Source organism: Falco cherrug, chromosome 17, assembly GCF_023634085.1.
Source record: "Falco cherrug isolate bFalChe1 chromosome 17, bFalChe1.pri, whole genome shotgun sequence".
Taxonomy (NCBI): domain Eukaryota; kingdom Metazoa; phylum Chordata; class Aves; order Falconiformes; family Falconidae; genus Falco; species Falco cherrug.
Window position 1 is genome coordinate 2,464,819 of NC_073713.1, and position 25,934 is coordinate 2,490,752.

At 42.0% G+C, this 25,934-nt stretch overlaps 2 protein-coding genes across 2 annotated transcripts in view; one reads left to right on the forward strand and one right to left on the reverse strand.

Moving 5' to 3' along the window:
* SCN3B (sodium voltage-gated channel beta subunit 3) overlaps positions 1-23,259 on the reverse strand; it is a 55,750-nt gene extending 32,491 nt beyond the window's left edge. Inside the window, exon 1 of the mRNA XM_027806799.2 lies at positions 23,125-23,259. The gene's annotated coding sequence lies outside the window, so the exon portion shown is untranslated. The remainder of the gene's footprint in view (positions 1-23,124) is intronic.
* ATP12A (ATPase H+/K+ transporting non-gastric alpha2 subunit) lies at positions 1,720-22,552 on the forward strand. Its single transcript, XM_055728464.1, has 23 exons — positions 1,720-1,963; positions 3,935-4,081; positions 5,582-5,641; positions 6,521-6,724; positions 7,304-7,417; positions 7,572-7,706; positions 8,257-8,374; positions 9,023-9,291; positions 10,277-10,475; positions 10,952-11,061; positions 11,779-11,913; positions 12,192-12,384; positions 12,874-13,049; positions 14,083-14,219; positions 14,931-15,081; positions 17,075-17,243; positions 17,952-18,106; positions 18,718-18,841; positions 19,162-19,307; positions 19,947-20,080; positions 21,022-21,123; positions 21,758-21,849; positions 22,032-22,552. Exons 1-23 carry the CDS (start codon positions 1,955-1,957, stop codon positions 22,058-22,060), a joined length of 3,108 nt encoding a protein of 1,035 aa, XP_055584439.1. The 5' UTR covers positions 1,720-1,954; the 3' UTR covers positions 22,061-22,552.
* Positions 23,260-25,934: the final 2,675 nt, after the last annotated feature.

Consider the following 25,934-nt stretch of genomic DNA (forward strand, 5'->3'; position numbering starts at 1 on the left):
CTAAAAGTCAGTCAATAGCAGGATATAACGATACACATTCTTGCTTTCCATCTACCAGCTATTTCTTGCCACTGGGTTAGAAATCTCAGTTCCCAGTTAAAAACTGTAAATGAACAAAATAAAAGTATGCTAGCCCTGTTCTGACATTTTGCAGCCCACTGTCTTTACCAATGGATCTGACGGACAACTCAACTGCATTCCTGGAAGGCATTTCCCTGTTTCCAAGCCCACGTTTCCTTTCACATATCCCCACCACTTCCAGCCTCAGCAGTCTAGTTTCATGTCAGATACACTCACTGTACCTTTTGATTGTCTTGCTCCAGTATCTTTTCCAGCAGTCCAGGGGACACTCTCAGTAACGGGTAACACAACACAGGCAGATTCACAGTCAAGATATTATTACAATATGTGCCACATGCAAGAGCAAAATCTCCAATACTTACATACATATAAAAAAGCTTTATATTCAACTCCAGGACACACTCCAGTTAGCAATACAACAAACAGCAGAAGCTGAATGCAAAACCTCTCCAGATTCACTTCTGTATCTTGTGTAACATTCTAAGATTAAAGAATGACATGGAAAAGGACCAATACACATAAACCAACAAATGGAAGTGTCTTTGCTTTTTTAATATGTGTCATTTAAAGGAGGTATGATACTCTAATCACTGGAACCCAGTCTGTGATTCGAACATGCATTTATTCATGCTCCTGCTGAAGTTGTAAAGGATGTTTCTTGGTTGTCTTCCCTGCACTAACAGCTTATACATAAGGCTTGAAACATTAAACATTACTTATCTCCATTAACATGTTGTATCTCTCACCACAATTTGAGTCATCTGCTAGCGACTGTGGTACCTCACGTCTCAAACAATGCAATTTGAAGCTCATGAATTATATAATATAAAGACCAACTGCTGAAATGGTTTGAAGTTTAGTGAGACCAGTTCTGTCAGACGCAAGACAAGCCTTCCCCCAAATAACGTTAAAGTACATAAAACCTTTCACCATGTTTGACTCATCCTTTTTGTCAGTTAAATCTCAGAGCTGAAGCAATTGTTAACTTTACTTCTAAGTGACGAGACACGCCAGGTATCAAAAGTATCATAAACCTCATTATCAGTCCTGTATGGAAGCTTGTAATTGGTACAAGACAAACAATTTAAGCAAGCTGTTCAGGTAAACGCTCTTGCTGAAAATGCACCAGGAAGTGCTTTTTTCCAGCTAAGCATGAAGGTTAAAAACACAACAAATACAATGCAAGAATTAGAAGTGAAGTCCAAGCTAAGAGGCTTGAAGGAGCACAGCTCTACTATATCCCTATTAGTACCTGAACAGGGCAGGGAGCTGACTTTTAGGGCAAGCAAAGGGAACATTATGTGAAGGGGCAGGACAAAATGTGCGCAGACTTGCTCTACCTCGCCATACATTGCCACAAGAGCTGGAAATCAGAAGGGGAGCCCCGTGCTGGGAAGTCTCTGAAAGAAAGAAACTCTTTGCTTCTAGCAAGTTGAATAATATACCCGTTCCCTAGTTGTGAGCAAACACTACAAAGGAATAATTAGAAACTATCTGACCTGAAACCCACATGCCCATTACTGTGGTATTTTTCCACCTACTACAGGTGAAACAGAAGATGGGCTGGACCTGGAAGGGGAGGGGTGGAGTGGCAGCACAAGATGCTGATTTATAAAGCACTAGCAAACAGTGCTCTTTCTCCACAGGCTTTGGACAACAAACTCGTCCTGCCTGAAGGATGCCGAAGTGCAAGCAGGATTCCAGCTAACGTCTGCTTGCCAGCTGAGAGGGAACTACCACCTCTGGGAGCTTTTGCACTCCAACAGCCAAAACTCCTCTGAGCCACTTCATTCGCCAGCTGGGCTTCTGCTTTTCATCCAGAGACTTTAGCTTGGCTGTTTCACTCATTGGGAAAGGAATACACTCCACCAGGATGGTAAAGGTGAGTACACTGTTCACAGATTTGCTCCTACTGCATATGTTTCTTCTTAAGAACAAGCATTAATTTAAATTTTAATATACACATGTATATTATAAATACGAGCTCAGAGAAAAATGGAACTAACACTAGATGCTGTTGGGCATCCAGTATAATGACTAAAGTTTTCACTGTAGATGGGTATGCACCTCTAACCCTAAAAAGTAAAGAGAGAAGATTGAATAAGGGAGAATTCTAGGACTGACTTGTTTCATAATCAAGAGATTCATGATCAGTATCCCTTTTGCAAAAAGTCTGAGATTTTGTGAAAATTTGCAGGTTAAAGATTAATCATAGATCATGCATAGAAGTGATCAATACAGTTTACTAACTTCATTAATCTTTATTGTTCTCCACCTGCTATGTTCTCACAAGAGAGAGCTGTTTTCTTTCTCTCTTGCTTCTCTACTTCATGGGGCTTTGAGAAGCTGAACAGATTTTTGGGTGGGATAGTTAAAGAGAGGGGGAGGAGAAGGAGGAGGAAGGTGAAGGAAAAAATCCCAATAGATAAACCAGACTGTGAATCTTTGGGAAGATAGAAAAAATAGAACTTCTTGTAACAGACATGTCCTTTATCTGGGTTACATTATCACCAAGCAAATTCAAATGCTTTAAGGAAAAGGATTTCAAGACTTTCGACTCCTCAAACTACTCATCAGCTCTTAGCTTTTCCCTTCCTCGAGATACAATGTCAAGACTTCAAGATTCCTGTAACAAGAGGGCATCTGAGGATAAGATGCTACTTTTCAGTTCAGAATAATATTAAGTAATAAGATGTCTCAATCCTTTTTTTTTTTTTTTTGACTTCTTGTTTCCCTTACTTGAGCGCTCTGGTTTAGCCTGGATGTAATTCAGATGTCTGCTCCCAACTCACCTGACATAGTACCTCTGCAGGAGTCCGAACACTGACAAATGCCCTGCAGAGTGTGTGTGTGCTCGTTCAGACAGACACACACAGGCAGACAGACAGCAGCAGCCTCCGCGCTCATCTGTCCCACTAATGAAGCACACCATCAGATAAGATCCAGTATGACTCTCATGAAGCTCTGTTTGTTAATCTGTAAGGAAGCCTCTGAAATGGGGTCAACCAATAGTTCTTCCAAGGCATGGCATGTAGTTTACAAGATAATTAGGATCTGGAACGTTATGATTATAGAAGCTGGTAAATTAGCAACACAGGAAGTTTGCCCTTCAGACTACAGTATTATCTTGAAGTTAGGAAACAGAACAACCCCCAAGTTATGAATAAAAGCAAAACACTAGCTCCCCTAGGTATAGCAGTTCCCTGGACCTGATACCAGATCAGCCAAAAGGAGCGAGGAGTTTGCTAATTCCCTGTCAGTTCGGAGCTCCATGTGACAGAGACTTGCTTCTCCTCAGCTACCAGTATGGTGTTTGCCTCCATCTCTCACCACATGATCGAATGTAAATGTGTAAATGTTAATTTTATTTATAAAACAAAAGTAAATCTTGAAGTCATGTATATAAAAAGCTCCGGGAACTGGCAAGTTCTCAGTGAGTGTTTTCTCTGACCCCTTTTCCTTTTAAAAATCTTCTGCTTTTACATTGATCCCTTCTTGGAGCTGGTAACTGACTTAATGGTTTTCATTAGCAATGCTGAGACCCTGGGCAGTATTCCTACACTTTGTGTTAGACCATAAACTGCTAAAGGTGTTGCACATCTCTAAAGGAATCACTGTAATTTACATCTGCTGAAGACCTGACCATAATTACTGTAACACACGCCGGAGAGATCTCAGGATAAGACAGCAACTAGCACTTTAAGCTGCCAGGAGAAGGAGATGGTAGCAACTTGTAGCTTGTCTAAGAGAAGTAGATTTTTCAGAGTATGACTTGCTTGTGGTATTTTTTTACTGCTTCCTTCAAGTCCCAGCAGATGTTCACAACAATGCCAAAACTGTATTTCTTTTACAGAAAAAGTCTGATGTTTACTCAGTCGAGATTTACGGGACAAAAGATCTAGAAAAAACAGAGATTGGAGATGAAGAGGAGAAGTACAAAGACTTAAAAGGCAACAAGAAAAAAAAGAAGACAGAAGACCTTAAGAAAGAACTGGACCTGGTGAGTGTGGCTAAGCTCCCGCCAGACCTGGTAGGACAGCCTCTGGAACGAAATCTGGTGAAGGCGAGCGAAACGCAGATGCACTATCATTTTAACAGAGCCAAGCTGCACCAAAAACCCTAGCACAGGGAAGGATTAACTTCCTCATGCTCCTGAAATGTGCCAGAAAAAAAGTTGTGCAAGATTAATACTTACAATGAAAGAATGATTCTGGCTTAATTAAGCCCCCAATGGTACAGAACATCATCTCCCTAAAGAGGAGTTATTTGCCACATGGAGTAACTGTAATCAGTATTTCTCCTGTGAACTGCCACTTGCACAGTCAGCCAGGAAACAGGGAAGGGTAGAAGCACAACATTTTGTTCCAGGGATCTAAAAGCATGCCTCAGTTATAAGCACAGGGTGGTGGTTTTTTTTTTTTTTTTTTCCCCAAACTAGCTGCCCTGTACTTCAAGGACAGTACACTGAACTCAAGAAACCTGTATTTTACTTCTGGCTTGCTACTGACCTGTTGACTGATCTTGGAAAAGTTGCTTCCCCTCTAGACACTCAGTTTCCCAATCTGAAAAATGAATCTGAAAAATATAGTGACCTTTTTTCTGAACTGCTTTGAGAACAACTCAAAGGAGATGCTATTTATGGGCTACATAGTACTTAAATGGTAAGGAAACCCCCAAACTGGCCATCAGTTTACCCACTGTGTTTCCAGATCTACCCAGTACTAAGTAAATAATTCGCAGTGTATCTTACCCTTGCCACCGGGGCACATATGATTACTCTCATGTTTCTAATGAGAAACCAAAGCACAGGCAAGTTCACTGACACATTCAAGTACCAGTGAATCATCCTGTGAAAACTATTGTGAGAGCTCTCAAACCCTTGGCTTCTAAATCTCAGTTTGAGACCAGATATAATAGGGTCAGTGATACCACAGAGGTGCCACTGCAGGGAAAAGAGAAGAGCTTTGAGATTTCCCTCTCCCACACCCTTTTTACCTGTGGTTAGAACCTGCTGCTTCTTTCTACCAGACTGTGGCGAATGATTTCACACACCGTACCTTGTCCATCAAGTGCAAAGATTGTTCATACATATTCTGACACCACGCTCTCTCTTCTATTAATATATTTCCTATGGCACTGAATGCTTGAGTCCTGTAGCATGTAAAGAGGAACTATTTATTTAAAAGAAGCACAGACATTTGTTGCAGGCAGTATTAACATGAAAACACCATTCTGTCCTTGTGACGGATTTGCTGGAGGAGGGAGCTATTTACAAAAGTACTCTTAAAAATCGAAAAGGAAATAGCATCTTCCACTGGAAGATATTTTACTTATCCATATGCAAATTGCATATTGTCTATTGAGGAAAGCGGGATGTCATACTAACCACTGGATCCCTGCTCCAAGATCCAGGTAGTTTGAACAGTCACTGGATCCTGAAATAAAGATTTCAATACTGACATTTTTCTCACGATCATCTTCTCTTTCTTTTGGAATCCAGGATGACCACAAACTCAGCACTTCAGAACTGGAGGAAAAGTACGGTACGAGCATCAACAAAGTAAGTCCATAAGGCATCACCAAGAAACCACCTTAATTAGTTGCCTTAGGTTGCCTCTGGCTTAGCCAAAGCTTCCTAGAGGCAGCAGGAAGGCATCCCCATCAACAGACGTACGTGCGGACACAAGCATTCACGCTCCCAATAAAGCCTAAACCAACAAGTCAACATGCAGCACTGACCTGGATTTAAACCGGAGTTTCTCTCAAGCCTGAAGAAGTCTAAGCTACCATTTTGAAATCAAAATCCTTGTACAAAACATGACCTCAAAGTTTGCACCAGGACCTCAGCTTTTCTCAAATTTTTACCTGCTATTTTGATTTCACTACAGCTAGTTTTTCACCAGCAGTGCCTGTAACCATTTATAGTAAAAGAGTGCACTGGAAATGATTTTACCTTGAAGGAAACACTAGATTTAAGAAACTATGCACCCGAGTCCCTTCGACACCTAACACTCGAATATCAAAGCACTGCAATGTGGCCAGAGTACAGACACGAATTTCATGACACCCATGAACTACAAATATCTTGGTGGAAATGCAGAAACAGCAGCAAAAGAACTGATGTCTCTTTCCCCCCAGCTTTCCAAACGCTTAGTACAGGTATACTTGATAGATACCTGACAAAATGGAAACTCCTAACGGACACCGCCCCAAATTCAATGCTCCAGTACAGAAAATACTTGTTTCTTCGTAACAGATAATTAAGTGTGACCACTTTGAAATCAGAACGCCTGGAAATCAAAGGTGCAGGCTACTGCAGCTGAGCTGTGATGCAACATTTAAGATAAAAACAGCATGTGAATTTTGTTCTCAGTTGAGATAAAAAAAAATAATCTGGTTTTCTGTGAATTCATTTTAAAGCTGTCATTTACTTTTGCAGGGTCTCTCTAGTGCAAGAGCAGCAGAGATTTTGGCTCGGGATGGTCCCAACTCCCTCTCTCCTCCCAAAGCCACCCCTGAAATCATTAAGTTCCTCAAGCAGATGGTGGGAGGGTTTTCCATCCTCTTATGGATAGGAGCTGTCTTCTCCTGGATTTCCTTTGGCATTCAGCTTGCACAGGGAGCTGAATCACCCTTTGACAATGTAAGTAGTTGAATAACCACAGAGTATTTGACCCTTTGACAATCTAAATAATTTAAATACTACTTCACAGTTATTCAGTAACTACAAGGAGGCCTTATACTTTTTCAGGACTCTCCCTCCACTGCTGAACAGTTCTGATAAATGCACAAATACCTGACATACCACTTCCGTCTAAGAGTGCCTATCCAAAGGTTTTATAACCACTATACGTAATTGTAAGAATTGAGTACTCATAAGAGCGATACTAAGTCCACAAAGAACTCCGGAGTCTTTTGACTCCGACTCCCTTATGATTTGAGTTACACTCTGCTAGTAATATAATTTGTCTGGGTTTGTGTCAGGTGTAGTTTAGAGAAGGCTTTTAGAGAGATGGAAAACTTGCTGTTAGAAACCCTTTTCATACTCAAAAAGCTTAATTTATATATATATATATATATTTACTCATTAGCAAGGGAAAACTTGGAAGTTCTTTTCTTAAGCCAACTTTTAACCTGACCAATACCTTATTTATGATTTATTCTAACGGAGGAATTACTGAGCGTGACTTACATTAACTGGATTATGTCTTTTATTGATTAGCTCTACCTTGGAGTAGTCCTGGCACTGGTCGTTATACTCACTGGTATCTTTGCTTACTATCAAGAAGCCAAAAGCACAAACATCATGGCCAGCTTCAGTAAAATGATTCCACAGGTGAGAACCACCCACTGCCTTTGAAACAGAAGTTCATTCTAATATTGCACCTCAAAGTGTCAAAAGCGCAATAAAGCCCAACTCGAACATACTTCTTGGTAGGAGGTTTAGAAGAAGACACAATGCTGATTGTTGTCACATTTATGTCTTTCAGCAAGCTCTTGTCATCAGAGATGCAGAAAAGAAGGAACTGCCTGCAAACCAGCTGGTGGTTGGGGATGTCGTGGAAATAAAGGGTGGAGATAGGATCCCAGCGGATATTCGTCTGATCTTTACTCAGGGTTGTAAGGTAAATAGTACTTTGAAGAACATGGGAAAAGAGGAAGAACATGGTTTAGAGACTTTTATTACATATAGAGAATTTCTGTGCACCCACTGAGTTATTAGAGCTTTAATTAGACAGAATCTAATCAAATCACAGAGTGCATAGAGTGCAGAAGTTACACCGTGATGCTCAGCTCATCTGAGACTACCATCCCCACTCCCTGGATGTCAAAGGAAGCCTTTTGGTCCATACCATGTTCTAACAATGCTCTTTGTCAGGACAGAGGCAGGAGCACCAATCCAGTATTAAGCGTTTCCACAGACCTGGAGGCAGATCTTCAAAAGACGGCTGCTTTCAGCCTGCTACTGAAAATCCCACCAACAGACACACAGCGCTGACTGAATCCCCACAGGAACAGTTTCTCTCAGTGACAATGGCAACTCTCCCAGAGAAAAGGCACCCAGAGATGATGGTCCTGTTGCCCATTAGTAGACGTGCTGCCGCCTTGCCTTCTGGGCGAGATGTAACTGCATATTGCTAACTTTAATGTGGGCATGTCTTCATTTCATTAAAGGTGGACAATTCTTCACTCACAGGGGAATCAGAACCACAGTCTCGTTCCTGCGAGTTCACCCATGATAATCCCTTGGAGACCAAGAACATCGCGTTCTACTCCACCACCTGCGTGGAAGGTGCGTACAAAGAGAGGGGACCCCAGGAACGGCACCTGCAGACAGTGCTGCACGATACTGCTAACTCATGCTAAGCAATTCTGCTTCAAGTAATTCCAGAAAGGTTTAATGGCTCACAAGAAACTCCTGTCCCAAGCACACCAAAATAAAGCCTTAAGCACTAGGCTGGTCACACTTGGTATCAACCAGTGAGATGTGTCTTAACACCTAGTCTAGTTATGGGTGCAACAATCAATTTTTTGCTTCCTTGTGGTCTTCCCATTACATTCTTTAGGAATATCAAATTGCAGATGCCTCTAAGTACTTGTGGATGCTTCTGCGTTAGGGCTCTGCACACATAAAGGTGTTGCTCCTGTTCTCAGCACTAAAAGCTACGTGTGCCATACCTGACTGACCATCTGCTACGAGGCTGTACAGTGCCCAGGATAATGCTACATTCCTACGGCAGTGCAATCAAAGATGACTAATTAATGAAAATAGTTTACATCTTTCGTGACCGACAGAGCTGTAAGATTTTTAAGGGCAATAATGTAATTCTGGGGTGAAGTCTCAGGCATCTTAAAGCTAAGGAGGGTGTCAATTGATCAGTACTGGGTACAGAAGATAGGAGTAGCCTCTCCTGGAGCTGACAGTCTTATTTCCTTGCAGGCACTGCTACTGGCATTGTAATCAACACTGGGGATCGCACAATCATCGGGCGAATCGCCTCTCTGGCATCAGGAGTAGGAAACGAGAAAACACCCATTGCTATTGAGATAGAACACTTTGTCTACCTGGTGGCAGGAGTGGCCATTTCCATTGGTGTTCTCTTCTTCATTATATCTGTTTCTATGCGATACAAGATTCTGGATTCCATCATCTTTCTAATTGGCATCATTGTGGCAAATGTGCCAGAGGGACTGCTAGCCACAGTAACGGTAAGTCTGTGTGAGAATTTGGTGGTTGCCACTGTAATCCTTCAGTCATTACCACGATTCATTCTGAGACAGCTCTGCTGAAATTTGTAGAAGTCATTTTGGGTGATGTCATGAGTATTAGAGCACAGAACAAGAAAGTGGCCGAAATGCCTTTCACACACACAAATAACTCCATTACAATGCCACACTAACCAGTGAAGAACAGTTACCTATTAAGTGACTTGGCTGAGCTGAGTCTGAAATAGGGGTGGGTTTTTTTTCCATGAAACTGAAAGGATAAACGTTTCATTTGGGAATTCTGGCATCACTGAGCCATTAATCTTAAAAGTTGCAACTTGAAGAAATAAGGCCCTCCAAGTACTGTTCTCCCTCAATTGCTAACCAGTAGAAGGATATGACTCATTTCCCCACAACCTGTTCCTATTTGGAAATGAGGATATTGCACCCTAAAAGTTGCATGAAAATTCCGCTTACTAACACAAACAAGGCATCACTAAAATCCCTGGCTGAGAAGCAGCACACCCGCTGAGCCCTGCTAGCTCTGAAGTACACCAACAATGAACATCCAGCAGGACTGCAATAATGAAGAGGATAATTTCAGGATTCATTAAGTTGATGATTAGGAGCTCCCCCCCCCCCCCCCCCCCCGTATGTTCTTCCATCTAAAACAGCCTCTTAACTGATATGACACTCACATCTCCATCAGCAGGAAAGCAGGTTCCTCTCAGCAGCAAATGTACTCGTGCTAGTTACAGCCAAACCTCTGACCTTAACAACTCTATTAAAAAAGAAAGAAAAAAAAATATGCACTGCAGTCAGCCAAAAGATAATTTTGAAAAAATGTTCTCTTCCTAAAAAAAAACCCAAAAAAACCAAACCCAAACCAAACCCAAACAAAAACCCTAGCAGAAGTATGTAACCTCATTGAATCGTTTTGTAACTGTACCTCACTGACAGCGAGCTGAACTGACTTTACTTCTGCCAGGTGAGTCTGTCCCTGACAGCCAAGCGGATGGCCAAGAAGAACTGTTTGGTGAAGAACTTGGAAGCTGTAGAAACACTCGGTTCCACTTCCATCATCTGTTCTGACAAGACAGGGACCCTCACACAAAACAGGATGACTGTTGCTCACCTCTGGTTTGATAATCAGATCTACTCAGCTGACACCAGTGAGGATCAAACAGGTAAATATGGCAACGGGCCATATGGGCAGGGGCAACTGCTTGATTAAAGCTGTGGTGTTTCATACCCACCAGCTTTCAAACGGGAATGCCTTTTGGTAGCTAAACCAGGTATCTTCCTTCCATGCAGAAGTGTAGTGTGCAACAGCGAAGTCCCTTCTTAGCCATGTAGAGATGTGAAAAAAGGAATTAATATTTGAACTCCACTCACAGAAAGTAAGTCTGTGAGCTTCTAATCCAGAGCCTTTTGCTGACCGTAAATCTAGTAGGGAAACAAATAGATAAACATAATCTAAGCAGCTTTGCCAGAACTGCTAACCAAGAGATGTCAAGGTTTGTGTCAAGTTGCTTTTCCCTAACAGAACCTCTCAAAAGAACCATTTTCTTCCGCAAATAGTTCAATCTTGTTTCAAACTTAAGCTGCTACTTCTATCACGTAATATGCTCAAGGATGCAATGTGTCTTTTGCTTTCTTTCAGCCCAGCCTTTTGATCAAAGTTCTCCATCATGGACAGCATTATCAAAAATTGTAACTCTCTGCAACCGGGCAGAATTCAGACCAGGACAGGAGAATCTCCCAATAATGAAGGTACCGCCTACGTCACATCAGCTTATTTCTCTTCCTCTGAAAGAGCAATACCTATGAGTTGTTCTCTCTGGTTTTAGTAATCTCCTCCATCTTACTGAAGACAATCTTCTAAGTTACTATTTATAGTAGTATTATTGCTATACACTCACAAAAAGACAGAAAAAAACCCCCACACAGACAAGAACAACTGCCCCTATAAGGAAAAAGGCAATTCGAGTACCGAGAATTTCTACACTAGTAATTACTACACTATTAATACAACAAAACAGAAAAGGTAAACATGCCTTAATTAACGTCTTCACACATGACTGCTGAAGGTAGCAAATTCTGGCAACGAGACTACCAGAACAAATCCCTTATTTCTACTGTTTACTCCATCAATGTTTTCCTCAAAGTCATTTGATTTTGTGCACCCGTACGTGCCTGCTGCTACCCCAGAACTGCACTACAAAGCTGCTACACAAACCTGAAAATGATTGCAAATCTGCTTTCGCAGAATCAAATGCTGATTTCATCTGGGTGCTGTAGCTTAGGTCTAGCAGCAAGTGCAAAATAGATGTCCCAATTACTGTAATAATTTTTGAGGACAGCTTGAAAATAGCAATGTAGATTCATTGCTGCTTAAGCATAGGACATGTTATAGAATCACGCAAGCTTCTCCTGATGGAAGCGCAGAAGTATGTTTGCTCTAAACGGTTTCTTCTTTTGTGCATACAGAGAGTTGTGGTAGGTGATGCCTCTGAGACAGCTCTGCTGAAATTTGCAGAAGTCATTTTGGGTGATGTCATGAGTATTAGAGCACAGAACAAGAAAGTGGCTGAAATTCCTTTCAACTCTACCAACAAATTCCAGGTGTGTTCCGTTTTTGGAAATTATGTCAGATTGTTTCCAACTTAAACTGTTTCTATCACTGGGTCTAATGCAACGATTTGTAACCTGGAAGTCTTAGTGGGATAATTCAATGACAGAGGAAAATTAAACTGTAATAAATATAGTTCATTTCACTTAATGGAATGTACGATATTCTCATGGGAAAGTAGAAACATCATTTCCATGCAAAGTGACCAAAACTAAAACCAAATGAGGATCACGTATGCTCTTTCAAATCATTTCACATTTGTGGTGCACAGCTTTCCATTCATGAGACTGATGATCCCAACGACAAACGCTTCCTGCTGGTGATGAAAGGTGCCCCAGAGAGGATTTTGGAAAGATGTAGCACCATCATGATCAACGGCAAAGAAGAACCACTAGACAGTGAAAAGGCAGAAGCTTTCCAAACAGCATACATGGAGCTGGGGGGCATGGGAGAGAGAGTGCTGGGTGAGTCCAACTAGAGGGACTATGACAGAATGGTGGTGTGAAGTGAGCTTTAAATCTTGGTACAACCCAGTGTGTCTGGACTGCATTCCTCTTGCAGTAGAGAGGAAAAAAGGAAAGCATACAGCCTCCTAAGCAGAGTGTTAAAACCACACCGATGTGCTGCAAGATCCCTGCGGCAGGGATGCCCTTACCAGGCTATACTGATGTCATCTGCCACATGGAGCAGCCAAAAATCTCCATAAGGAGTCCACAAAGGAAAACACTCTTCTGTGCTGGCAGTATCGCTAGCTTTGCCCCATGAAACACTGACTCTGGGTGGACCTTGATATGAAGGTTACAATGGCAGGTGAAAAAAAAATCCTCCAGAAAAAGCTAACTGTTAAACGCACTGGAGTTCTGTGGACAAGAACAAAGCTGATGCAATACAGCAAGCTCTTCTCTTTCCCCCACTGCTTCCTGCACATCACATCAACCTAAGTTTCCTTTCAGGTTTCTGCCATTTGTACCTGCCTGAAAACGAGTTTCCAGACACCTACCCATTTGACACAGATTCCATGAACTTCCCAACCAACAACCTGTGCTTTGTGGGGCTCTTATCAATGATTGACCCACCGCGTTCCACAGTGCCGGACGCCGTCTCAAAATGCCGCAGTGCTGGGATCAAGGTAGGGAATTTACAATGAAAAATATGGTGATTCTACAGAAAGAATCAATATAACTTTTAAGATCTTCCATCAGGATGTCATTAAGTATCTTTCTAGCAACAACTACCAGGAATCTAAGTGTTCATTAATAACATTCTACAACTGGAACTTAAAGAAATGACCTGAAAGCCCTGAGAGTCAGAACAGTTTAATTTAAGTGGAATCACATTATAGGAAGTGCATGGAACCCCAAAACTGGAAATCCAAATTCGGAAAAGCTCAGATACTGTCTTATCAGATCCATTTCTAGAGTACAGAAACTGTGCCAGCTAGAATGACTTGCTTGTAAACAGAGTAAAGATAACAGAAACAATTATTGAGAAGGCATTAGGGCGCAGGGCTACACCTGTTATGAACTTTTATGCACAGGAATTACTAATCTCAAAAGTGTTCGAGTTGAACCCGAAGGAGTAATTCTCCTAACTTCACTCCCAGGGCACCCACAAGCAAACCTGCAGAGAGGCAATCTAGCTAAATAAAGGAAAATCTGTATTTAGAATTAGTGATCTCAGATGAGATGAATCCCAAGTCCCAACCTTGAGGAAGCTTTTTGTAGTCTGAAGGCAGATGTGGCAACTGGCAACTTTTCTTCAAGAAAAACAAGAAAAAAACATCTTACCTGTCAGGACACCTCAGTCACAAGGATCCATTTTAAGATACAATATTCTAACTAACAAGCCTTTGAGTATAGCCAATATAATTTCTTATATAAAGGCTTCTTTATTCTGCACTATTCCAACCTTGCTGCCTGTGACAAGTTCTTCCTTTACAACCCTGATAAAATAGCAGCAATCACAAGAGGTAGAGACCAGACGTCAATCCAGCACTAAGTAATTAAGAGTCATAATCTGTCGTTGTTGTGTACATAGCACAGCTTTTCACGTTCAGATTCTAAACCGCTTCCTGGTCTACAAGAGTAAATATTTCCCCTTATCTCGCTCCAGCCATTACACACACATTTGTCACTCATGCTGAGCGCTTGTCCCTTCCTCAGGTTATCATGGTCACTGGCGACCATCCAATCACGGCCAAGGCCATTGCCAAGAGCGTCGGTATCATTTCAGCCACCAGCGAGACCGTGGAAGATATCGCCAAGCGCCTCAACATTCCTGTTGAGCAAGTCAACAGACGGTAAGAGCAAAGAGAGCGCAGGGGATACGTATGGGTTTGCTTTCTGAAAGCTGCACCTCACCGTCTCCCTCCACAAGGCTCTTACAGCCCCTACGTACATCGCAGCTCCTTTCTGCTTTTCTGTTTCTTGCCACGTTCCCAGCCATTATGTCCATCCAACATGTCACTTCTACCTAAATAACTACACGTCCAGGTCAGTGGCTCTCACCTTTGCTGCCCCTTGAAAGAACACCGAGCAGATTACACTCTGCAGATCACGCTGGAGTTTGCTGTCACAGCCCATCTGACAAAACACACAGAGGAAAGGCACAATTCAGAATCACGCGACCTAAGGACCCTCAGGGTCCAAATTCTTCTTCCACCCATTAAACGTGAGAGAAATAACATCACAAGAGAAAGATAAAAGCTCTTCACAGCCCAGATGCCTTCCTTCTCCACTCTCCCACCCTCCCACCAAGTGTCCTCTTTCTCTGCTGTTACGCTTGCCGGGGAGGAAGCCTCAGCTCCCCGCTCTGTATCTAGGTAACTGGCATCCACTGCATTTCTGCGGCGCCTCTCATTCAACACCTGCTGATTAACAACAAACACTTCCGAAATTAACTCAATTTGCTGCTTTCCTTACTGTCAAGCCACATGCATCCTCTGAGCGCACTATTTTTATCTAAGCCTTTTGATGTGAAAATTCACCCAGCCTTCCCCCGGCCCTTACAGAGAAGCCACGGCAGCAGTGGTTAATGGGATGGAGCTGAAGGATATGAGCTTGCAGCAGCTGGATGAAATCTTGTGTAACCACTCCGAGATAGTCTTTGCTCGGACATCGCCCCAACAGAAACTGATTATAGTTGAAGGCTGTCAAAGGCAGGTAAGAAGTGTAAAGGGTTATGCGCAGATATGGCCACAGGGCATTCACGAGGCAGTAGCTTTCCACAGAGGACATCCCCGAGGTGAGAGGATGGAAGCCAATCTCCAGTGCTCTCTAAGCTCTGTTTATATTCTTTTCGCTGTGCCAGAACATTATCTAACATTGCTGCAAACACTGCCTGGATGGAATCCAAGATACTCAAATTCCTGTTACAGACTCTGAACTCCCATTGACAGGACGAGCTTCTCCCCAGTTTAACTGGCTTGGAGCTGTACCGAGGGTTTGTCTTTTGCGTGTCATTCTGAGAAGCTGCTGCGCTGTGCAGAAAGCCTCCTGGGCAGAGACTGTACACTTTGGGAAGGAGCCTTCCCTCAGGAATTCTTTAAACCCAGATAAAAGCAACACATTACCACATCTTTTCATCTCTTGTGGCCATTTAGACCTATGCAATTCCTGCCCACAGGAACATTTAGAAGGAAAATAAGGTATGAATCCCACAAAATACCATAGCGTGATTTATGCAGGACCAAGCCTTACCTATGTTACTTTCAAAGATTGTAAAACAACCCACAGAAAGCAGGATTTCAAGAGAGTTTGTCCCATCCACATGCAAAATTATGTAATGAAGCATGGAGTGCAGCCAGCACAAGAGGCAGAAGGGAAAGAAATGACATGTATAGAGCTCTGAAAAAGATGCAAATAGTCATATCAAAGGATTCTGCCCTCAGATATGACATCCTCCGAGTAGACGCTGCAAACTGAAAACCACACTACTGCCATGCCTGAACTTTGCAGAGGAGGAGATGCAGCACAAAACATTATTTTATTTTTGTAATTATGCCAGAGCTAAGCTTTCCCATCAGAATTATCAGCTTTTTGGGTTTAAGCCTGAAATGCTTTCAGGAAAGCAAAAAAGAAGAAGAAAAAAGTATAAAATCTTTCAATTTCACCCCTCTCATTTTCTTTTTGAATAGCCTTTGGCAGATAGGGGGTAAATATATTCTGTGCTGCTTAGATACCCACACTCCTAGCAGATTTGGCTCTTCATAAAGAATGAAAAGGAATACCCTGCCCCCCTCAACTCCAGCCAGCCAGTCTACATGCTATGTTTAGTACTTAGAGCTTATAAGCCCTTCTGTACATGGCATTATTTATAGGGAGTGACACTGTGCTAAATCCCCACAGGGACAGGACATTCAGTATTTCTATTAATCAGTTTGTCAGGCTTTTTCCCCCCTTGGAACACTCTGTATTGCTATCAAGCCACAAACTTTTGCATCAGCTAGAACAGGACCTTTAGCTGCAGTAGATGGTTTCACTGGAAGAGAACAAAGAAGGTGAGTTGAATAATCAGAGTTTTCCATCTTTTGGATTACTAGCACAATTCTAGCATAGACTGGCAGAGACTAGAAGTTGTTGGGGTAAGATAAGAAAGGTCCCTAACTGAATAGTTACGTAATTTACAATTGAGATGAAAACTGATTCTATAAGCACTTCACAAAAAAAGGCAAAGAACACACTGTCAACCGAAACTCTCCCACAGATACTAGAAATGAGCCTGGGTCTGCTCAGACAGGGATAGACCATATACATATAGACAGATGTATACATTTTTAAGCCCCCTTACATTCCACAGAAAGAAATGGTCAGATTAAGTGCATTTTAAATGCAATAAATCCACCTGCCTACTCTTCAGGATCTAGTAAACCATACCCCCAAATTTCCCATCTCTCTGTGGAGACAGTCTAGATGCCAAACTCACATACAGACATCTATCACACAAAAGTCTGAGGCTGCTGTATTAATCATGCCTAGCGTCTGTCTGATCACTGGCTATGTTTTATGTGGGTACAAAGAAGACTCAAAACTTCTCATCAGCATCTTTCTTCTAGAGATTTAAAGACAGGGAGCGTGCTGAAAGCAGACTGTCCTTAGGGGAAGACAGCACCATCACCTCAAAGAACCCACGTCTGGATCCTTTTGTGTGTTCCAGGGAGCAGTTGTTGCCGTGACTGGAGATGGAGTCAATGACTCCCCTGCTCTTAAAAAAGCAGATATTGGAATTGCTATGGGTATTGCTGGTTCTGACGCAGCTAAAAACGCAGCTGATATGGTACTGCTGGATGACAACTTTGCTTCGATTGTCACAGGAGTGGAGGAAGGTAAAAATAATATTGCTATCCACTTTCTTAGCTGAAAGCTGCTGACAGCCACACAGCACTGGCAGGTCCTCCTGATCCTTCCCTCCTGTGCTCACCCCCCCTTTCTTCTTTCTGGATTTGGAAATGCGATTGTGATATTTGTAATAACTGGGAATTAATTAAATTTATAGACACATGACAGACAGATAGCAAGGAAATGACCCCCCTCTTTCACATGTAACATTGGTCTGCTGTTGCTGCTTGTTTAAGCTCCAGGCAAAAGCACTTCCCATCTTGTCACAATGCAGTTTTGAGCCTCACAAAGATACAAACTCTTTTCTTTGCATTTTCACTCCATTACTTGCTCACGCATCACCTTAACTATGCTCCACCTATGACAGCTGCCCACATCCCACTCTTCTTCTCTTGTAAAGGGCTTTCCATTAAAATTACAGCATACTGCCAAATGGGACTTTCCCCTCAGCTTTTCCCATTCAAAGATTTTTTATATTCACTTGAATTTTCAGAAGGCTCCAAGGGAAGGTAGATTAGTAGTTTGTTTTTTTTTTTTAAAAACAACAACCACCCACCCAAAATGCATGAGGAAACATATGAAGAAATTAGACATAAGCAGTACGTGTTTTCACTCCATTTAGTTTAAAACGGAACTTCTTTCTGGAAAACACTGTTGACAATTAGCTTTGACAGAAGTGTTTCCTTTTCCTCCAGGCCGCCTAATCTTTGACAACCTGAAGAAAACAATTGCCTACACCTTGACTAAGAATATTGCTGAGCTTTGTCCCTTTCTCATCTACATTATTGCCAGCATTCCAATGCCCATTGGTACCATCACCATCCTATTCATTGACCTGGGCACAGACATTGTAAGTTGGGGTCTTTTAAGTTATTTTCTGCCAAAATATCATGACAAATGAGAGGGTCTGGGTGCAAAGGGACACGCAGAACATTGGAAGATTTAGCTGCCTTACCCTGCAGCTGAATAACAAGCTAGCTGAAGAGTAGAGGGCTAGGTTAAAAGTAGGCAGGTACAGAGAAAGAAGAGTAGAAAGGAAAACCTGCAAAGGGGGAGCAGAAAGAAAAGACTTCCGATCCATGCTGACAAGCAAAACTCAGTAGTATGCAAAACAACAGTGTGTTTCAATCAAGAGACCACACAGATTGTTGCAGTTACTACAGGGGATGAATACCAGACATTTCATCAGAGCCCAGTCCAAGGGATGGGGAAGATGTTTTCGGTATGCTCTGGCCCTTTGTATCATCATATGGTCATCAGGCCTATGAAACAGTTTCAGACTTCCCTCAAATCCTCTATACCTGTCAAGAGGATACTACACGGATCCTTCTTTCATTTGCTCTCTGTATACTGAAAAGGCAACACAGAGAACAGAACCACTTGAGAACTGAAACTTTTCTGATTAGCATCTGAGAAGCAGACAAATGTTTCCAAGACTCTGAAAGCTTATTTCTGTTGTAGATCCCCTCTGTTGCATTAGCCTACGAAAAAGCTGAAAGCGATATTATGAACAGGAGACCTCGTAACAAAAGGAAAGACAGGCTGGTGAATGAGCAGCTCGCCATATACTCCTATCTGCAGATCGGTAGGTTGACCTGTTCTCTGAAATGCTATCTCATACCAGCAAACTGATTAATTTTTTAGAAAAGGGGGAGCTGAAACTCAGCTCCTCCTCCTGCTCTCCTAGGTAAACATACTAACTCCCTTCTGTTATTCATTATTCAACAATACAACAGGTTTTTATCTACAGAGGTCAAGAACCTTAGAGCACTAAGAGCCCTAAAACTACCTTTAGACTCATAGCAAGTATCATGCCCTGGCAGACAGATAACACTGATAGCCAGTGTATTCCCCAGTGCTCCTAAAATTTGCTGCTTCCTCATTGCAACCTCTTTGGTTTTGCAGGTATCATGCAGTCAGTGGGAGCCTTTGTAACCTACTTTACTGTGTATGCTGAACAAGGTTTCCTCCCTTACACGCTGCTTGGCGTGCGAGTTGACTGGGAAAACAATGCCATTAATGACTTCGAGGACTCATATGGACAGCAATGGGTAAAGAAGCACTGAAACAGCCTTGCACTGTCACCCAACAGTTTCTTTAAAATTCTGTACTGCCCTCCAAAATAAGGGATTGGGGAAGGAGAGAGAGATTTAAATGCAAAAATAATTAGTTTTCATCTAATGGTCCCTCAGGATAGGCTATTCCGAGCTTCCTGCCACCCAGCACTCTCATTCAGACTCCATTCTTTCATTCATTCTTCTATTTGCTGCCTTCTCAATCAAAGCCTCTGGAGATGCACCTTCTTCTCTGGACTTTGTGTTTAAGCCCATCACAATTTCTCAGCTCTGCTTCTGAACAGCACTACTATAAAGTACTTTGCAGACTCTTCCTCCCCCTTTCACTCTTCACTCCCCCTCACTCATTCTGCAAGAAATCACAAGATGCAGAAGCCATTAATAAGTCAGTTTAAATACCTCCTTACACCAGGCTCGTGCTTCAGCCTCATGACTCATCCACAGTCACTAGCAGACTAGAATAACTGGCCAAAATCTGATCATTATGTACCTAAATCTGGAATAACTCTGCATTTACACCTTAGTAACCGAAATCCCAATATCAAGGTTTGCAGTTGCTTGCAGAAGGTACGAGTGTCTGATATAACGCTGCTTGATTTTTCCTTCACTTTGCAGACAAAATACCAGAGGATGTACCTACAGTGGACTGGCTACACTGCCTTCTTTGTCAGCATCACAATTCAGCAAGTTGCCGATTTGATCATCAGGAAAACACGAAGAAATTCCATTTTCCAGCAGGGCCTTTTCAGGTGAGTTTTGCAGATCCTTTACCTGATGCACGAGAGGATAAGTTAGCCTGCTGCTAATTGGAAGAAGGTTAGCTCAGTTATTCAGCCCACTCACATCCAGTCTTTGAACAAAGACTAAACTAGGCTTCAAGCTACTGCAAATCTCAGACCAATATTTATTACAACTCCCCTCACCCCGCTTTTCATGATTTCGTGGTGGGGTTTTCTTTAAAGAAAGACATTGCACTGGTTACTCTGAAAATGCATCCGCTTAAAACTAACTCTCCATTCATTGAAATGTTTACTACAAAAAAGGGAGTTTCCTCTCCAGATTATTTTCTTAAGTTCTTTATGTAGTTATCAATAGATAGCACACTTGGACCTCTCAGAGATAACTTGAGCTGCTGAGGAAACACCAGCTGGTCAAACAACCCCAGACAGTGCTGGCTGCCCTCTGCAGAACACTCTGTACCCTTCAGTCCCATGGGAGCCAGGGAGTTCAAAATATCTATTGGGACTGAAATACAAAACCTGGTATTTATTCAGAGTGCTTCTGGTAGGAAAGCAAATTTTTTTCCTTTATCTGCAGGTACAGAACCTACACCTATGTATACTTCCTTCTTACATTTACATTTGAGTCACAATGCGCACATTCACCGTGTGGCTAGCAGGCATGACTAACACATGCCACATGTCTACCTAAAGCTTACCTTAATCTAGGTAGGTCAGGAATGCTACACCAGGAAGGACACGGGTGTATGCAATGTAAGACAGTGCTGCACTGTCTACAGCTTGTCTCGTGCTACAGCCTGCAGCACTCATCATCTGAGCGGATCACTCAGGCTCGCTACCGGAGCGCAAGCACTGCTCTGGAAGCGGCACAGCCTTTGCATTATGGCATGGCATCGGGTTTTTATGCAGGGCCAGAGGCGTGTAACCCTTCCTCTTCGGTTTTCTTGCAGGAACAAAGTCATCTGGGTGGGTATATTCTCCCAGATAGGAATTGCTCTGATTCTTACCTATGGTCTCGGACATGTTACAGCCCTGAACTTCACCCCGCTGAGGTGAGTTCTGATGCTAGCTTGCTTCCCTTGCCCTCCGCATATAAACAATCATGGACATACCATTCTGCCAGAAACAGATGAATGGGAGCAGGGTGCCCATGCAGCACAATTCAAGGATAAATATTTAAGAAAATTCATTGTGAAGAACAGGGTGGACAATTTATTGACCAAAAGGGGCATCATAGTTTCCCCCCTAAAAGCACTACTTTTTCTAGTAGACTTACTACAGAGGATCCAGAAACCTACTTGTGTAGAACAAACATTTTAATATTTTTTTCCAGGATCCCCAATGTTTTGGTGACATTAGATAGCATTTTACCTCGTTTTATGCAAGCAGGTTTTATTTTAAATGTATCACTGTCAGAAAAGTTCCATTTTTCTGCCATCTTCAGAGACTATAATACCACCAGGCAACATTTTCTTCCGAACATTATCTGGAATAAATTAATTTAGTAACTACTTAAGACTGGGAGGCTTACATGCACATAATCTTATTTCTGAGTGCTTAAATTAGGGGCAGGCGAAGCCAAAAAGTCCAGATTCTCTTTTAGTGGCATCAGATAGCACAGAGACCCCAGAAATGCAGCTGAGCTGTTAGATGCATCTGAATGAGAACCTCTTCTCCCACTGCCAGGTTTCAGTATTGGTTTGTGGCTGTACCATTTGCCATCTTGATATGGGTCCACGATGAAGTCCGCAAGCTGTTGATCAGAAGATACCCAGGAAGTAAGTAGATTTTTCTAGTTTAGTATTTTAATATAAGGTGTCCTTTCCTACCCTGCCCACTTACACACCTACCTTAGCTGCCTACTTAAAAATGGACCACTTTTTTCCAACAATTATTTTCCTTTCTAAGGAAAAAATAACTGATTTCCCCCCCGCCCCCCCTCTCCCTTCTCCTGCTGCAGGCTGGTGGGACAAGAACATGTATTATTGAAACAGTCCTCATCACTGGTGGTCTTCCTCCTTGTGGAGAGCTTCTTCCCCACCTGACACAGCCTCTGCTGCTTTAATGCCCTGTCTGTGCAATATTAAGCATGGGTTTGCCCCATGAAGGGGTGAAGAAATTTCATGAATTTAATGAAGAAATAAGGACTTTAGAGGTTGATAAGTTACCTCCGACTGTACTGTAAAGCTGACGCTTGTCTAGAAATTGAAGTGCTACCTATTTTTGTAACAAGCACAATCTTCCCTCATTCAAAGATGAACTTGGAGAGTGCTCAGAGGAAAACATGCATAAACGAAAAAAGAAAAAAAGACAGAAAATCCATATAATCTAAGGCATTAATTTGCACTAAAGGTGGTGTTTGCTGATTTTCTTTTTATGGTGGAACTGAATTCCAAGCAAGTGCATACACAGATCTGTATTACCCTACCAAGGGTAAAAATGCTGTATAGAAATAATTTGATAATAAAACTTCTTCCAGAAAACAGTACTCCATCTTATTTTCTTATAACGACTACGAGAAACTGAGTGGAACAGGAAAGAACCTAACCTCTGCCAGGACAAAGAGGAAAAAAGTGCACACTTGCTTTTTTGCCCCCATTAACAGACTAACATACTGCAAAAGTATGTGTTGAGTTTTGATAAACATATCTTGAAAACTAAGGCACAAGCAGTTGATTTGAACACACCGAGATACCATATTCAATACTCACTTTCCAAAGGCCACAATCTCTATGGCAAAACAGACCTTAGGATGCATTAGATAGGTACAGTTAAAGTTCAATTTCAAACCAGGTCTTTAATATGGTCATTTTAGCAAGAACCAGTAGATACCACATCTGTTAGACAAAGGCTTTAGCAATTTTAAACAATAAATAATGTATGTTGATATTTCACATTTACATACAAATCTAGATGAGCTTTAGAGAAGAAACAGGCAGAAGGAGAACTTCTGTTGCAGCAAACAGCAAAGAGGGATGGGCAATGAGAAAGAAGCCAAGAGAAGAACTGAGGGAGGGGAAAATAAGAAGAGTGTTTTCCAGCCCAACACCCACCTGCTCCAGAAGTCCACACCCTGCGTGCTAGAAGCTACTTTGCATTTTGCAAGCCTCCCTCCTCAAAACTCCTCTCCTAAATACCTGGCTGGGTATTACACCGAGTATCAATTACACTGGATGTCAGCGTTTTTCACGTACAGACGTGAAGGAGAGGAACTGAAAGCAGGAAGGAAGAGCAACAAAAAATAAACACATGAACAACGGGTGAGTCCAAATTCCAGATATATGTGCTGCTTATCACTTGGTAATGCAACCCTGTAAGACACCAACAACAACTACGCGAGGTGCCAAGCTGACTCATTTCAACACCTTGTCATTTGTCAGTAGTCAGGACTGATCTGTTTTGTCTTCTAAGACAGGAAAAATATGAGAAGCTGTACAGGCGAGCAGCATAACGCGCCCTCCACCATCTATAGATTTGCAGTTCTTAGCCAAAATGACATGTTCAAATATAGACAGAAGAAAGAAAAAAGGGGAGACTGTTTTTGCACAGCGTGTGGGCCATTACTGCAGAGAACCAGGAAATAATATAGCTACATTTGTTTCACTTCAAAAACAAAATACATGTAGTTAAAAAAAAAAACAAACCAACAACTTGTGGGAAAGATAACTGGGCAGGTGGTTGACTCACAGAACAGACAAGCCTAAAAAGCACTGAGAAATGCAGCGGCTGCTCTGCAAAACCATCTACAGAACAGAAAGCCTGTTTTCTCCTGCTCGTTGTAGATTTGGTGTTCACCGAATGCTTACAAAAAGAAGTTTCCCTGGTTGTGCTCTAACTCCTGATAGTTATCACCTCACAAATGCCTCAGTCTGGAGGAAGGGGTGAGTACTATCTCCAAACGGAGCCAGCAGCCTGCAGTTTGGTTTCTGGCCTCCCTTTGTTACTTGGAGTATCTCAGCACCTCCGACTACATTCACAGTCAACATCATTTTGCTGCCAAGGCAAAACAAAACCACACTCATAAAATTGTATACACAGAAGCCCAGAGTCTTACAACACACCGAAAGAGACTGACAAAACCACCCAGCTACAGAAGAGTAATTTTCCAGGATTTCTAGGCCAAGTGACAGTGTTAACAACTGTAACACTGGAAGCTAATCTGGCTTCTTCGTTTATTTTTCTAGGAACATTCTTTTGCTGTACAGCAAACCATTCTGCCTTTGTCTGACAAGTGCAGCCTCCCCAGCATCAGAGAGAACTCTGACACACGGATGTCCTGGGCTTGAAGGAAAAAAAAAAAAAAAAAAAAAAGAGAGAGTTAAACAAAGAAACTGGGAGGAAACAAAGTAATGCAAGCTGGAAAAAACAAACAAACAAAAACCCACTCAATAGCAGAAGGGGGAAAAAAACCCACAACAAAAAAGGCTTGAGAGAAAAACTTTAAAGACTGATGTGATGCATTGACATATGCTCCTGAGAGCAGAGCAAACTAAATCTGTCACAGTAATAATTGGAAAACTAGCAAACATATGCCTTCATGTCTCCACTGTGCAAAAGTGAGTGGGGAGGAACTGCAGCATCACATTTCCCACATGTATAATCATTTTAGGGGGGAAAAAAAAAAGCCACCTAGAAGATCAGTAACAGAAAAAAGAAAATAAGAAAAAAAGAAAAAAGCTCCAGCTGGTGTGCTCTGGAGCAAAAACCTCAAAACCAGCAAATGAATCTGAAACAGTCTGCTCCTGTACCTGTAGGGTCAGTTTTGCTTTTAACAAGATGTCCTTTGCATTTCAAATCTTGCTTTAGTTCAAAGCCCTCTTCAGTGGCTAAGAGTAGTATGCAACCTAACAGCTCCCATAATTTGGCTGCCTGTGACTCCATCTCACCAACATTTTCTTTGAGAGGACAAGATGTACTTTGCAATCTGTTTTACTGTATCAATGCCTGAGCAGAAAGTCCAAATTGGAGATTGGCAAAGCAACTGAACAGACAAGTTAAGAAATCAGAAGATTAACATCATTTCCAAGAAGGGCAAAGCCCATTGACACCTGAAGACAGATTCACTGTTTCTAAATCTAAGACTTTACAGTATTACAAAAGATCTCAAAACTATTAAGACAAAATGGACAAACAGGCCATAGGCATGGAAAGAATGAATCCTACATTTGCTCACTGGCGTGCATAGTGTTTGTTAGAACTAGTGAGTCTAGGAATCACTGTGTAGGGCAAGGCAGGTCATTGCATAACAACACGTGTGGGGAACAGCAGGTAGGACCTCCCGGTCCAGTATAGCCATCCTCTGTTGACATTAAGGCATGAGGTTATGCTATCTGATGCAAGTGAATGTGGCACTGTCCTCAAACACAGGCCCTATTTAACCCAATAAACTCAAGAAAGCATTGCTGTACCCATCAAACAACATTAAGATTATTCACAAGGAGAAGTGCAAAGAAGGTGGTACAATCCTGCTGCAAACTGAAGCAATTCAAGTACACACAGAGGCATCGTCCCTCCAATCTCATAACAGGTTTTTAAGCAGCAGTATCACACATAAATTCTTACACTTGGTGCTCCATCACTTATTTAATTCAATCTGTTTTGTATCACATTTGTGATCAGGTTAAATATATTCACCATGGCATGACATCTTCACGTTCTAGTGGCTCCCAAATCAAAAACGTTACACACATTCAGTTAAATTCCCCATCTGGGCAGAATACACAGACTGTAATCCAGAATCTGAAAACGTGAGCTGGCAAGCTCTTTATATTATAGCTGTGAAGGAAGATAATTTACTTTTCTGGTCAGGTCTACGTAAGGCTTTTCCATTTAGCCTTGCACAGTCTTTATCACAAGAAGCCTT

Coding starts and splice junctions, on each gene's coding strand:
- ATP12A (XM_055728464.1), top strand. Junction 15,082..17,074: donor TTGAAGGCTGTCAAAGGCAG/GTAAGAAGTGTA, acceptor TGTGTGTTCCAG/GGAGCAGTTGTTGCCGTGAC. Junction 20,081..21,021: donor TTCCAGCAGGGCCTTTTCAG/GTGAGTTTTGCA, acceptor GTTTTCTTGCAG/GAACAAAGTCATCTGGGTGG.